We start from the raw sequence: 14625 nt of genomic DNA on the forward strand, positions 1-14625 counted from the left end.
ACACGCACACACACGGACACACACACACACACACGCACACACACATTTATGTAGAACAGGTTGTGGACTCTTCTAGCTCCTCTGTCTCTGTAACAAAGACAAACATTTAGGTCTCGATCCAAGACGAGCACACGAGTTTAACCTGATAAAAGCATCCATGGAATTAAGTAAAGGAATATGTCAGAACACAGACAGTGGTGTGTGCTGAGGTCAGAGTCCCATCAGGACGACACACATGCAGCAATCGCAGCTCTTTGACTCTCAGTATGATCCCTCCCATCAACCTCGGGGAGACTGTCCCATTGAAATTCCATCACAGCTTCCATCACGCCGGCCTCTTCCACCTCTGCTTCTGGTGTCAGTAAAGACCTTTTAATGCAGCAGTCAGACGTCAAGGCAGGGGTGTCTCAGATGAGACCTGGCTCGGTGATTGGTGTAGGTGGTGACTCTCAAACAGCACTTGGGCTTAATCACAACGGATGTAACGATTGTCACTTGTTCCTCAGTGTCTGACAAGACTCGCTTAAATGTGACTAATCAAATATCTCACAAATCAGCAGAGAGAAAACCGGGAAACGACGCGAGCGAGCGCCTGCCTTTTCCAGCAGCACCATCGCTTGGCTTCATGTTCATTCACACATATTCACACTAAACTCAAATTTCTCTGTCAAATACAGAAAATACATAAGGCTGCACTCATTTCTCTTTATCCGTGGACCTCCTGTGAAAGCACATCCATGGAGGAATGCACCTTTCTCCAGTCTTATTTGTTACCCTACCTTCACCGCGGCCGTTTGGCCTTCTGTCCCTCCAGAGGACATGCTCTAAACTTCATCCAGCTTATACAGAAATGTGCAATCAATCCACGATTATTTACATGTTTTCATAAAGTTGTCGGTCTGTCCTGAGATGCTGCTCCATGCTGTTGCCTCACACTCCTGCTAAACCTGACTATAGAATTACTGCACTGCGATATATGATTACCAAATTAGACCTTTACAGTTTCACTCGCTCCACTCGCCCACGGTCTTTTGCCCGCCTACAGATGCACTCTTCCTGCATTTTTCCTATCTTTATAAATATCATTACATCAGCTTCGCTCCCTAATAGAGATCATCTGTGCTGTGAGGCTTTTTCACATTTGTGAGCTTTTAAAAGTGAATCACTGCACAGGTTTGTCTTTATAGACACCAGAAAGAAAGAATCAGTCGTTATATTCGCCTATCACAGATGTGTAGGATTGTAAAGGACAGAAGAACTCAAATACTGCTGTCTGTGTTTTCATGGTACCCAGGCTTTTCATCATTTTTACATATATGAGCTGAGTTCAGCTTAATGCACAACAGACTCACTAAGAACACATGCAGCACTGTGGAAAACTACACAACTCACCACGCTGTGTATCTGCGGCTTGCGTCTCTTTGCCAGATCTATGACATTGATCCCGTTGTAGTAGAGGTTTTCCATGCAACCATTGAAGTTCTTCCTCAGAAAGGTGCCGGGCTTACCCGGCAACGGGATCCCTCCAAAGCTCAGCTTTAAAGAAGAAAATACAGAAACCGATTCACCAAGAACAACTCGTGTTTTTAACAAAAATGATGTGAAATTCAAGTCATCTTTTATTGTCATTGTGCCAACACAACAACAACCAAAGTATATGCAAAATACCAAACACAAAACATAAATAGATGTGTGTGTGTGTGTGTGTGTGTGTGTGTGTGTGTGTGTGTGTGTGTGTGTGTGTGTGTGTGTGTGTGTGTGTGTGTTTGTTTATGTGTGTTCCTGTCTAGCTGTCTTTGTGAGCACCGAAATCTGCATTCTACTTGAGAACCAACAGTCACTTGTGAGGACACACCCACGGTCCTCACAAGTTTGAAGCATTTTTGAGGCTCAAAATGTGGTTTTGGTGTCAGGGTTACAGTTAGGTTATGGTCAGGGTCAGGCCTTCATTTTTAATGGTTAGGGTGAGGGGCTAGACCAGGGGTCGGCAACCTGTGGCTCTTTAGTCCTTAAACTGCGGCTCTGCGTGGTTTGGGAAAATAAATGAGAAGTATTTAGCTGAAGTGTATTTTATTTATGTTTGTTATTTTTTAACTTGTAGTTCTACACTGGAAGATTATTGTGATTTTGAAATATAAAAGTTAAATTATATTCTATTATTTTTTCATCGCTCAAAATAAGCGTCACACTCGCAGAAGCCGGTGTACCCGCCGAAACGGCGTGCATTTATCGAGACTTTCAACACCAGGTAGGCCAGTTATGGATGTTCAGATCCACATTATGTCAGCAGCTGTTCTCCAACTATGTTAAAACAAACACGCCTCACAGACGACAGCTTACAGTTCTGCAGAGATAAAGTGACTTCGTACAGCCCCGACCTGCAGACGCTGTGCGCAGAGGTTCAGCAGCAGAAGTCCCGTTGTAAACATATCACGGCAGACCCGACGATGTTTGCATGAACGCGTTTTTCAGCTTCTCTTTATTGACCACTTTTCAGGTGCGTCCGCCTCGGCCACACACATTAACCAGGTAAAAGACATATTTAGGCAGAATTTTGCAAATATCTATTTTTCCTCTTTCAGCAGCATCGAGCTTTTTTCCAATTATTTTTTAAAAGTCAAGTCAAGGCTCCAAAAGCCCAAAGGCGATATGAGGATGACTCACAACAGTTTTTGTTTTGTTTGTTTCATTTTAGTTCAGCTTGACCCCCTATGAGCAGCACTCACAGCCTCCAAAGCTACATCACACCTGTTACATGCTGTATATGACTCCCCTGTGGTCTTATTGCCGCAGCAGTTGAGGGAAGACTTTTTCCTTTGTTAATGTAACAGGAGCAAAGCACATGTTACATTTTTTCATTTATTTATTTTTAATGGAAGAACGTCCCAATCCATGCCCCAGGAAATAATGAGGAACTCCATATCCAAGCACTATGAGCTGGCATCAGGGCCTGACCTCTAATGACCTCACTAATGACCTCACTAATGACCTCACTCTTGTGAATGAAGCCAGACTTAAAAGCTTTCTCTAACAGAGCAGCAGCAGATGAAAGCCTGGTCTAGCCTGACATGCTTGTCAATAACATGTTTACGTAATGTCCCCATAGTTATTACACATGCTGTATTTTAATCTTCATTTAAAAGAAAAACTGTTTTTAGATCTATTTTTTTCACAGCTTCTTATCAATGCTAACGACTTCACTAATCAACCATATGTTGGTTGCAAACTATTTTTAAATTAAATACTGAATTTAACTATAAACAGGACAGCTACAGTGTTAATACTGATATCAATATTAATTACTAACTGGCTCATACAGCTGATAATAACAGTAACAAATGTAGCCCATATATGAACTTTGTTCCTCAAAGCAACAGAAGCAGACAAAAGCCGCTGGTTTAGCCTCCTATACTCGATCAACTACATTTCCCAGAGTTGCACATGAACATGTTTGGGTTCGTGGGAATTTGCCTCACTGCATATTCCTCTATAGCATTTATCTCTTCATGCCAACCCTGATCTGTCTATGTCTGACCCTGAGCGTCCCAAGCCAGTACTGTCCAGGCCACAGGGCCCCGCTCAGCCTGCTGTGTTCAGTCCTGCTCTGTCTGAGCCAAAGCCTGAGCCAGTAACTCCTCGCTGTGGCGGTCGGCCACCTGTGGAGCTGCTGCGGTGTCCCATCACTGTCACCGCTGGCTTCCAGAGAGTCTCCTCCACGCATGCCATTGCCGACATTCTGCCCTGGACAAAAGGTGGGACTCCAGCTCGGTTGCTTGCCTCAGACGCTGATCAACCTGTCTAAGTGGCTCCATTATCTTCACTGTGGCTGTTGTCCTGTCCAGTCACTTAGACATATCAGCCTGGCATGGACTTGGATGCCAGACTCCATCCAAGCCACCTCCGCCCTTGTCAGCAGAGGGTCTCCGTCGCAGTGGCAGCCTCTGTCCATGTCTCCAGAAGAGTCCCGTCTCCTCCCATGTCGCCACCGGCTCCCGGCCAAGCCACCAGAGGAGTCCGACCTCTTCAGCAATCGGTAATCTCTGGCCAAGTCTCCAGATAGGCCACGTCTTTTCCATCAAGAGTTGATCTCTGCTGCTGGCCTCCCAGTCATCCTCCAGAATTCCTCTGTGTCAGCCTCCTGCTAGTTTTGTCCTCCTGGCCAAGGCCCTGGACTGTTTTCTGTTTTGTTTAGACTCCACTGCATGTATGGTTTTTGGTTTTGTTCCAGATGTACTGAATGGCTTGAATGGGTTTACAATAAATAAAGTTAGAATCACTTAAGTCCGCCAGTCCCAGCACTGGGACACGGATGTATCTCTTATTAATACACAAACCAAGCAGAGTCTGCACAGCTCTCCGTATGCTACAATAATAAGACCCTCTAGTACTGCTGTGATTAAATTGTGATTTGTGAAGCATCAAATCTGGTAGAGCTAAACCTTTTCTTAAACACACTAATAGCATCGATATTTTCTCGGTCATAAGGCTGTTGCTCACACTTTAATTTTAATAAGACTGAAGGACAGTTTCTGGGGCCATTTGTCTCGTGTCCAGAGAGGCCCAGGTTGTATAGTTCGGCTGCAGAGTTGTGAAGCGTTTACCGACTGAATCTAGGTATGTGTTGTTGTTTTTTTTGCTAAAATGTATCCAAGGTCTTTGGGGGTTAAAGCGAAATGTCCCTGTTTGCACAGCATACAATGCAGAGTCACACAATGTTAAATGCTGTGTAAAGGTCTGCAGAGGCTGCCAGCGTTCTTGGCAGGCAGCTGTTCTTTTGAGGAATCAAAAATGACCCGTCTGCTATTTCTGTTTCTCTCTGTTTTTCAAATGATTATTTCAAATAAAGCCTCTTTCAGGACATACACAGGCGAGAGTCTGTTTAGCACCATGAGCACAGTTCATCAGTGCTTTAATAATGACAGGGTTGTCTCATCCTCAGCAGCTAAATCCATTAACTGCTGTCTAACCTCCACTGTCTGTAATCCAGTCAGCACATGGACTCACCTCGTAGTCCACCTCCAGTGAGTGTCCTTCCCCTTTGGTTTGGAAGCGCTGTGTGTAGGAGTCCACTGTGAGGTTAACCTGCTTGTTGAAGCGCTCTATATGAACCGAGTGCCAGTGCTGGTCATCCAGCAGACTGCCCACAGTGACAGGAACACGATGGCTGCTGAACCTCGCTCTGCTATCATCTTTACAAACAGAAGACCAAGAAGACAGTGAGCAGACATCTCCAGTAATGACGCTGTATTTGTGTATGTACAGGTGGAAGTAGGCACTGCTTCTCAAACTTCTCTCAACAAAGCCAAGCTGGTCTGTACCTTTCAGTATCGTTTGTGAGGAACAGCACTACTCTTCACATTCAGTGAGCTTATTATACATTCAGGTTGAGCCAATGATAACTTAATCGTAAAGACATCCTCCAAAATATATCTCCTCTAAAGGCCCCATATCCCCTCAAACACACTCACGCTCTTCATCTCTAGCAATGACACATCAATGACCACAGGAACACTGGAAAAACAGAGCTCACCTAAGTTGAGGTAGAGGTCCAGTCTTCCTCTGTGAAGTTCTAGGGTGATGTAATCTCCTCTCTGCCCCTCTCCATGCAGCAATACGCCCTCGGCCTGATGGCTTTTGAAGCGCAGAGAGATCACGTCCTTGACCGTCGACATGGACTTCTGGTTGAACCGATACAGCAATGAGCTTCTGCCATCAAAGTCTGCCACGTATGACTCTACAAGAAAAGGATCAACTCTAGAGTCAGTATTACGTCAGTGACTGTAAGTAAAGGACAATTAAAGTGTGTCTAATATCTATTTGGTTGTCTTAGTTCATGTGCATCTTACAAATCACAGTGCAGATACTGTCATATTTTCAGCATGAACTGGACCTGAGAGCAGACTCAGACAACTTGGTGGTTTAAACGTTTTACGTAAAGATAATCAAACGACAGGAATACATTTTCCCAACTGGTACCGAGCAGGGAGGTCATCGGAGGATGTAAACAATGGCAGAAGAGGTATTTTTAATGTCACTTTGACATCTTGCTTGTTAGTTTCCAGAACAGCGGCTTTGAACGAGCAGCAGACAGTTAGGCAGCTATCCAGAAAAAGAGAGAGTGGTTCAGTGGAGTGTGGGCAGAAGACTGGAAGACACTGGCTTTATTTGAGAAATGTGCAAGTTTGAGTGATTATCATGGATACAGGTAATCTATTGCTCTGTCCATTTTAAAAGGTGCATCAACGTAATGTCCCATTGATGGAAGCCAAACGTTCTGGAACATACTGGGCAGACAGGGTTCTCCTCCTGTCTGCAGGGTGGCAATTTTGTTCAGCAGTTCGAAGAAGAACTGCGATAGCCTGCTTCCATGCACATGTTGGCAAAGATAGTGTTAAACCGATGGCACAGTCACTGCCTTGTAGAATGGGGAACAATGGAAGCTTTAAGAGGCTTAAGAGGCTTTAGAAGAGCAGTGACCAGTTGCAGAGGAGGTAAATGTATTATGCAGATATTCTAACCAGGCCAAATGAGAGCTCCAGGACCATGGATCTGATAACATCAAACACCATAATGCTGTTCCTAGTTTTCACCATTTCTCCATTAGATTAAGGATCAAACTAAGTTTAGCTTGCAAAGATTTTTGAGACCTGAGAGACAAAGAGGGGACCTCCATTAAATGCCACAAGGAATGCCATAAAGCTGGAACACATGATTAACCAGTTTGCTGTTTCAATGGCAGTAGGTCTCTTAGAAATCTGTATATGATGGCTAGTATGACTTTGTTACTTCCGATCGAGGCCGGCCACAAAAAAATCGGAGGTTCTGTAAGTGCCAATACGGCAATAGGGAACAGGAAGAGGAACAGCTGCAACAAAAAACCCAAGTTTGACGCTTCTCTGCTTAGCAGTTATAGACCAATTTCAAAACTCCCATTCATTGCTAAGATTTTAGAAAAGGTTGTGGCTACGCAGCTTATAACTGTTCTGGATACACTCTGCATAAATTCATCCGCGGAGCCCACTCTACTGAAACTGCACTTCTTAGAGTGTCCAGTGATGTCTTGATGTGATGAGGAGAATGCTCCGTTTTGCTGATGTTGGACCTGACCTCTGCCTTTGATACTGTTGATCATCACATTTTGCTAGATGGGCTGAGACACTGGGTGGGTTCCTTTGAGCCCCAAGATGTTTCCAAACTACAGATTTTGCATAGGTGCATAGACTCCATTAGAGGTTGGATGACTGATAACTTTTTTCTACATAATGAGGAGAAAACCAAAGTCCGTTTGTGCTCCTACCAGGAATCTTGGAGTTCTTTTCAGAGCTCTTTTACATCCATACCTCCCCACCAGGTCCCTGAGGTCATGTGATCAGGGCTCGCTGGTTGTCCATCATACGAGGCTGCTACCGACAGGTGACAGAGCTTTTGTAACTGTGGCCCCAAGACTGGAGCTCTCGCCCTTTGAGCTTGAGATCTGTGCACTCAGTGGTCTCTTTTTAAAAAACAGCTAAAAACTCATCTTTTTAAACTTGGCTTTGGTTAATTTTTGTTTTCATGTTTTATTTTCTGTGAAGCACTTTGTGATTGTTATCAAAGGTGCTAAACAAATAAAATTTTATTACTCTTACTTACTAACTGACCTACTAGTTCCAGTTTTACTCCTGGCACATTTAGTACTGTCCAGGCTAAGATATATTCTATGGCACTGAAAGAGTGAGGAAGGATCTTGGTTCAGGAAAGCTGAAATCTGTGGAGAACTGTCAGACGAGAGCTTCAGGTTAATATTTTGGAAACCTGCACAGTACGTGATTATGAAGGTAAACCAACTAAATAGCAACTGGTACCTAGCCTCTCTTGGGTTCAGGCATTTGGCATTCTGCAAATAAAACATGTTTTTTAGTATGTGTCCACACAATAAAAAGGCAACTCGGCCCCACCAGCTCATTCAGCTGAATTCATTCAGCACCAGATAACAAAAATAGTAAGGTAAAAGCCTCGAATAATAGAGAGAAAATCCCAATTATCAGAGGACCCTCTATGAGCAAGTATTTGGCATCAGCAGAAATGAAACACTCCCTGTGATCGGTCGGGGTTGGGAGAAATGACAAAAGACACACTGTGCAAAAAAGCCAGCGAATAATAATAACTAATGATTAAAATGCTTTATAAACACATAAAAAGTTAAAAGAGGTGAATGTTTTTTGGAGTGCATCGAAGGAAAGGTTCAGGGTCACTTGATCCAGCCATTACCAAAACTTTTATCCAAAAGAAACTATTTAAACTGAACTTTAAAAGTTGACAGGATGTCTGTCTCCCCAATCCAAACTGGGAGCTGGTTTCACATAAAAAGGGGCTGAAGTCGCTGCCTTCCTTTCCACTTAATACTAAATATTACAAGTAAGCCTGCAATCTGAAAGGAAACTGCTCTATCGGGAGTGATACGGTACTATGATGTCTTTAAGATATGATAGGACCTGATTAATCAAGACCTTGTATGTGAGTACTTTATATAGGATTTTACATTTCATTGTAGATTTAACAGGGAACCACTAAAGAGAAACTAATATGAGAGCAATATAATATGTCTCTGTCCCCGTCAGTCCCTTTATTGCAGTATTGTGAAGTCTTTACATGGAGCTGTTAGAACGAGCTGATAATGATTATATATAATTGTCCAAATCTAGAAGTAATGAACTTTAATTAACTGTTTTTTGCAGCACTCTAAGACAGGATGTTTGTCATTTTAGAGATATTGTGTACATACAAGAAAGCATCCCTGCATATTTGATATGTAGGGACATAGCGTGGTCAAAAATTACTCCAATAACCTCAGTTTTTATTTTAGAAGCTGGAAATCAGAGGTCATACAGATCATACTTTAATGCAGGGGTGGGGAACTCTAGACCTCAAGGGTTGGTGTCCTGCAGGTTTTAGATCTCACCCTGGGTCAGCACACCTGAATCAAATGATAAGTTCATGACCAGGCCTCTGGAGAACTTAAGACATGTTGAGGAGGTCATTCAGCTGTTTAAATCAGCTGTGTTTGATCAAGGACACATCGGAAACGTTCAGGACACCAGCCCTTGAGTTCTTCCACCCCTGCTTTTAATTATTCCTGCAATTTAACTAATTTGTTTTTGTCCTCATAGATAGACAAAACTGTGCATCATGGCTATCGTGTAGGTATTATTTGCATAGTAATGGAAGTGTATGATATATCTAATTAATACTCCCTAAGGGAAGAATAATATAATGTAAATAGAACTGGCCCCAATGTAGGATCCTGTGGAACTCCATAATTAATGTGTGAAGGTTTTCCATTTACTTGGGTAAACTAGTCTAATAGATAGATATGATTCAAAGTCTCATGCTGACACTCACCAGTCCCCCGGCCTCCTTCCTTCCACTTAGCGTACAGCCAAGTGCTGGACTTGGGGTGAAACTAGGGCTGGGCGATATGGCCTAAAATCCATATTACGGTATAATTTGAAGCATGTGCGGTAACGATATATATCGCGATATATTCTTTTCTTCTGTATAACGTATTTTACACACTACAAGGCACACTTAAAATGCTTTAATTTTCTCAAAAGCGACAGTGTGCCTTATGTATGAATTCTGGTTGTGCTTACTGACCTCGAACCGATTTTATGTGCTACACGGCGCGTAGAAATCTGTCCAAAAATGTTTTAGTCCGACTTTGGTAAGCTACGAAGCCGCACCGCCTGATGGATTGTCGGAGCATTACAGCTGCCGTAGTCAGGAGAGGTTCCTGACTAATCTGGGTCCTAAACTCTGTCTTCTTCAGGTCCCAAAGTCAAACAAACACTGCGGCATCACTGAGAGTTGAAAAACTGTCTAAATTCTTTCACCTTTAATAAAATGATCAGCGTTGCTGCTTTACCAGGTGGAACAATTAAGTTCAACATCCAGGCATCCATGAAAACAGAATTTATTCAATTCAACGGAGTTGGAAGTTAGCAGGAAGTTAGCTCGCTAGCTTCCACCTAAACATGATATAGCATGTTCTGACTGAGAGATTTCTGAAAAAATTAAAACGTACAACTCTGCTATCACTTCTAACATAAATGAAGACAAAAAACTAAACAGCAGTGACGTTTGTAGGGTTACTGAAGCTGGACTAGCTTGTATATAATGATGTCCTGTCCTACGTGATTGCTAGCAAAACAGCTACGTTAGCATAACATTAGCACAGTGAAGCTGGAGGATGAACGCCAATTTTTTTCCACTCGATAAAAGTTAACGTGAAGGTTCCTGATTGTTAGAGACAAATGCAATCGCATAGCAGGATGCTGTAAACGGACCAAACTTCAGTCAGGAGAACAACTGAGATAATCCATCCACAGTACGAGGTTAGTCATTAATGCACTGCAACAACACGGGAATAGAGCAGCTGTGATAGAATACTGCATTAATGTATCAATGGTAGCGAAGTGGAGGAAGCGCAGTTTTTGGCTTTCCCCATCTACCAAAAGTGCTTCGTCTCTTTGCTATTACTGTCACCCGGCATAATTTGCAGATGATATTGTTTGCAGCCGCTGCAATGCTTTCGACCAAAACAGGCTCTGCTTGATGCATCAACATGCGCTATCGCGGTAGAGTGGTATAGTCAAAATCTCTACCGTTGGCCAAATTTATATAGTTTCTACCGTATACCGTTCATACCACCCACCCCTAGGTGAAACCCTCCATGCATAGTCAGGAGCTTTCTTGTCTTGATGTCAGTGGCTTCTATCTCCTCCTTCAGCCAGCTTATTATCCCAGCAGGGTACCTGATCACGGGCAGGGCATAGGTGTTGATAGCCCGGATCTTGTTCTTACTGTTCAGCTGACTCCTCAGGACACAGCCTGACCCTCTGAAGGTACTTGGTGGTTGCAGCTTTCCTAGCAGCCTCTTTGTAGTTTCCTCGTACCTTTGGGATCACCAGGTACTTGTATCTGATGACCATGATGTCTGCAATGCTGCCTTCTGGTAGTTCGGTCCCCTCAGTTCCGACTACTTTCCCTCTCGTTGTTATCATGCGGCTTCTCCAGCCTGAATGACATCCCAGTGTCCTTGTTGTATATTCTGGTGGTGTGGATCAGTGAATCGATGTTTCATACAGTCTTGGCATACAGCTTGATGTCATCCATGTAGAGGAGGTGGTTGACAATATATAGCATCTCAATCAAAAGTTTAAGACCACTTGGCAAAAAAAATCACGTTTTACATGGTTGGATCTTAACAAGCTTCTAAGAAGAGCTTCAAATGCAACAAGAAGAAATGGGAGTGAGACAAAATATTTTTTTGAGCAATTTATTGAAAACAACGTTTAAACTGAAGCAGGCTGTTCCAAAGTTTCAGACCACACCTCCAAAAAATCCCGGAAACCCCCCCAACACAGAAGTCAGAGTTCCAAACATGAACTCAGTAATGAGGAGCTCCACCGTTATTGTTGATTACTTCAAAGATTTGTTGCGGCATACTTGATGCAAGAATTTCCATGAGGTGATGGGAACATTTCAAGTGTTGAAGATGGCTGCGCGAAGGGCTTCTACTGTCTGGAACTGTTGTCTATTTTTGTAAACTTCCCTTGCCATCCATCCCCAAAGGCTCTCAGTTGGATTTAGATCAGGGGAACACGCAGGATGGTGCAAAAGAGTGATGTTATTCTCCTGGAAGAAGTCCCTTGTCCAGTGGGCATTGGGTACTGTAGCGTTGTCCTGTTGAAAAACCCAGTGGTTACCACACAGACGAGGGCCCTCAGTCATGAGCAAGGCTCTCTGTAACATCTGGACATAGCCCGCAGCTGTTTGACGCCCCTGCACCTCCTGCTAGATTGTTCCACTGAATTAAAAAGCACCCCAGACCATTATGGTGCCCCCTCCACTGTGGTGGGATCTGCTTGTCATTCCAGTGATGTTGGAAACCATCAGGACCATCAAGGTTACATTTATTCTCATCAGAGAATAAAACTTTCTTCTGCCTTTCAATTTCTCATGTTTGGTGCTCTCCTGCAAAGTTCAAACGGTCAGATCTGTGGCGTTCAAGGAGACGCGGCCTTTGAAGACTTTTTTTTGTTTTTGAAGCCCTTCAGTCTCAGATGCCTCCTGATGGTTATGGGGCTGCAGTTGGCACCAGTAATGGCCTTAATTTTGGGTCGAGGTTGTCCAGTCCAAGGGCTCAGAAGAGCCCTTGGTGAAGTAAATGGATTGATTCTTATATAGTGCTTTTCTACTCTCCCGGAGTACTCAAAGCGCTGTGTACAACATGCCTCATTCACCCAATCACACTCATACAAGCACTTCTAAACTGAAGTGCAACTAAACAACATTCACACACATTCACACTCTGATGGACGCATCGGAGGGCAATTTGGGATTAGTTATCCTTGGTCTTGCCCAAGGATATTTGGCATGCAGACTGGGGGAGTCAGGAATCAAACCACCAACCTGTAGCTGATCTGCTCTACCACCTGAGCCACAGCCACCACCAGGTAACAGTGGTCCCAGTGGTAATCAGAGCACCAAGTGCAGTGACTCCCAAGCTAGGCGAGTGGCTCCAAAAGACCCCAGGAACAACATCGGAGATCTCTGTCCAGAAGAGCGAAGTCCTAGGACCAGCTAAGATACTGTGCAGGACCCTCAAGCTCCCAGGCCTCTGGTAGAGGACCTAGATCCTTCAACTTGGTGAAAAGATTTGAGGGGATTATTGTGTTGAATGCAGAACTGTAGCCCACAAACAGAACATAGGGTCCAAATGGCACAGGGTTGTGTGTAGCAGCTGTGGTAGGGCATCGCCAGTGGAGCAGTTGGTCTCGTGGATGTTTTTGTCCAATCATGCCTTCTGACTCAGAAATGTACAGATGATAGTTTTTTTTCCACGGTGTCATCCATTAGTTTCCCAATGTATCCCACAATCACTTCAGTAAACATGTCGATATCTTTAGAGCTGTGCCGGAACATCTCCCAGCCTATGTCATTAAGTCGGTCCTGCAGTGCGGCCACTGATTGGTCCGTCCAGCGTCCGATCTCCCTTGTGACTGGTGAAGTGTTCAATGCTGTGTGAGAGCCTTGTGTAGCTCGCACAAGGCAGTGTCCGAGTCCGCATTAGGCGAAATGTAGACTGTGCAGGCTATGTCTGCGGAGGGAGATAGAAGGGGCGACATTTAATGATTAAAAGTTCCAGGTTGGGGGTTCTGGTGACGTCACCCCACCAAATGGCAGCTTAACGGGTAGCTCTCTCATAATTAATTATTTCACCCCGTAAAGCATCTAAATTACTAAAAATCTTTCGACATACAGTAAAGGTATACGCGGGGTGAACATAGGGAAAAGAGACAAGCAGAAAGGGTCGGCAGAGGAACGTACAAATGAAGGGATTCCTGCAGTGGCGTCACCACCTCGACACGAAGCTAATGCTATGGCTAGTGCGGAGGAAGATTATGCTTTAACCACGATACTGGAAGAAATACGGGACTTCCGGAGAGAGTTCCAAGATTTCAAGTCTGACCTGGTCAGAGTCAACAATAAGATAACCGAAGCAGAGACCCGTATCGCGAAAGTGGAAGACCGAGTGCAATGTCCCAGCCATCCTGCGGAAACGTAAGGACTATGCTGAAGCTAAAAAGGCTTTGAAACAACAGAACATAAGATTTCAGACTCCCTATCCTGCTAAATTGAGGGTTTTCTATCAGGATGGAACTGTGCTCTATTCGACGGCGGAGGAGGCGACTGCGGATATGCGAACCAGGGGATTCGTGAGCATCTTCAGATTTTTAGGAGGTGCTCCCCCTCCATTACAGGAGACCAATGAGGATATACTACTCTGTCAAAGTGGGTGAGACAATAGATACCTTCCCCTTACTAGATGGATAGTTAAGACTATCAGAGAGACGATGGAGAAATGCACCTTAAAGGTGAAATCAGGGGCCCTTATCCTTTAGCAAGGAGAGGCTTCCCCCTGCTGGTGGGACTTACACAACATATGTGCCAGGGTCTGATAGGAATGACCCCAACCTTGGAAACACGTTTTTCTTTTTCTGTTTGGTTTTGAGCAGTTATTATTGTTCATTGTTCGGGTTCTCAGAGGGAGTTGACCAGTCAATAAGTTATTCAAGTTCTGATGCTTCATTTTATGAAAAGTGAGTTCCAAAGGGATGAAGGTTATTTCTTTTAATGTAAATGGGCTTACAAATCCTATTAAGCGAAGCAGATTTCTAACTAAAGTGAAGAAAGATTGAGCATAAATCGTATATTTCCAAGAAACCCACTTGACTAATAATAAACATGGAAAACTCAAGAGAATGGGCTTTACAAACATGTTCTCCTCATCATACAAATCTGGCCGCAGGCGAGGTGTGGTGATCTTAATCTCTAGGGATCTAAACTTTGAAAAGTTGTCTGAAATTAAGGATAAGGAGGGGAGGTTTATACTGGTTCGGGGAACGGTTGATGGTAAGCTGGTTACATTAATGAATGTTTATGCACCACAAGGAAGTGACCTGAGTTTCTTTTAAAAAATTATTAATATAATGGTGACAGAAACCCAAGGCCCCTTGATTTGTGGCGGTGATCTGAATATTTGCCTGCGGCCGGATTTAGATAGCTCTAATAGAAGAATGC

The 14625-nt window shown here is 43.7% G+C and overlaps 1 protein-coding gene across 1 annotated transcript in view; it reads right to left on the reverse strand.

Moving 5' to 3' along the window:
• The window catches only part of cntnap5a (contactin associated protein family member 5a), a 140638-nt gene that overhangs the window by 63471 nt on the left and 62542 nt on the right, over positions 1-14625 (reverse strand). The window contains exons 5-7 of the mRNA XM_013914947.1: positions 5531-5734; positions 5005-5189; positions 1393-1536 (exon numbers count right to left, since the gene is read on the reverse strand). Of these exons, the coding sequence (XP_013770401.1) occupies positions 1393-1536; positions 5005-5189; positions 5531-5734 (533 nt within the window). The remainder of the gene's footprint in view (positions 1-1392; positions 1537-5004; positions 5190-5530; positions 5735-14625) is intronic.

The sequence above is a fragment of the Pundamilia nyererei genome, unplaced genomic scaffold (assembly GCF_000239375.1).
Source record: "Pundamilia nyererei isolate P.nyererei 1_Seehausen unplaced genomic scaffold, PunNye1.0 scaffold00239, whole genome shotgun sequence".
In the NCBI taxonomy this organism is placed as follows: domain Eukaryota; kingdom Metazoa; phylum Chordata; class Actinopteri; order Cichliformes; family Cichlidae; genus Pundamilia; species Pundamilia nyererei.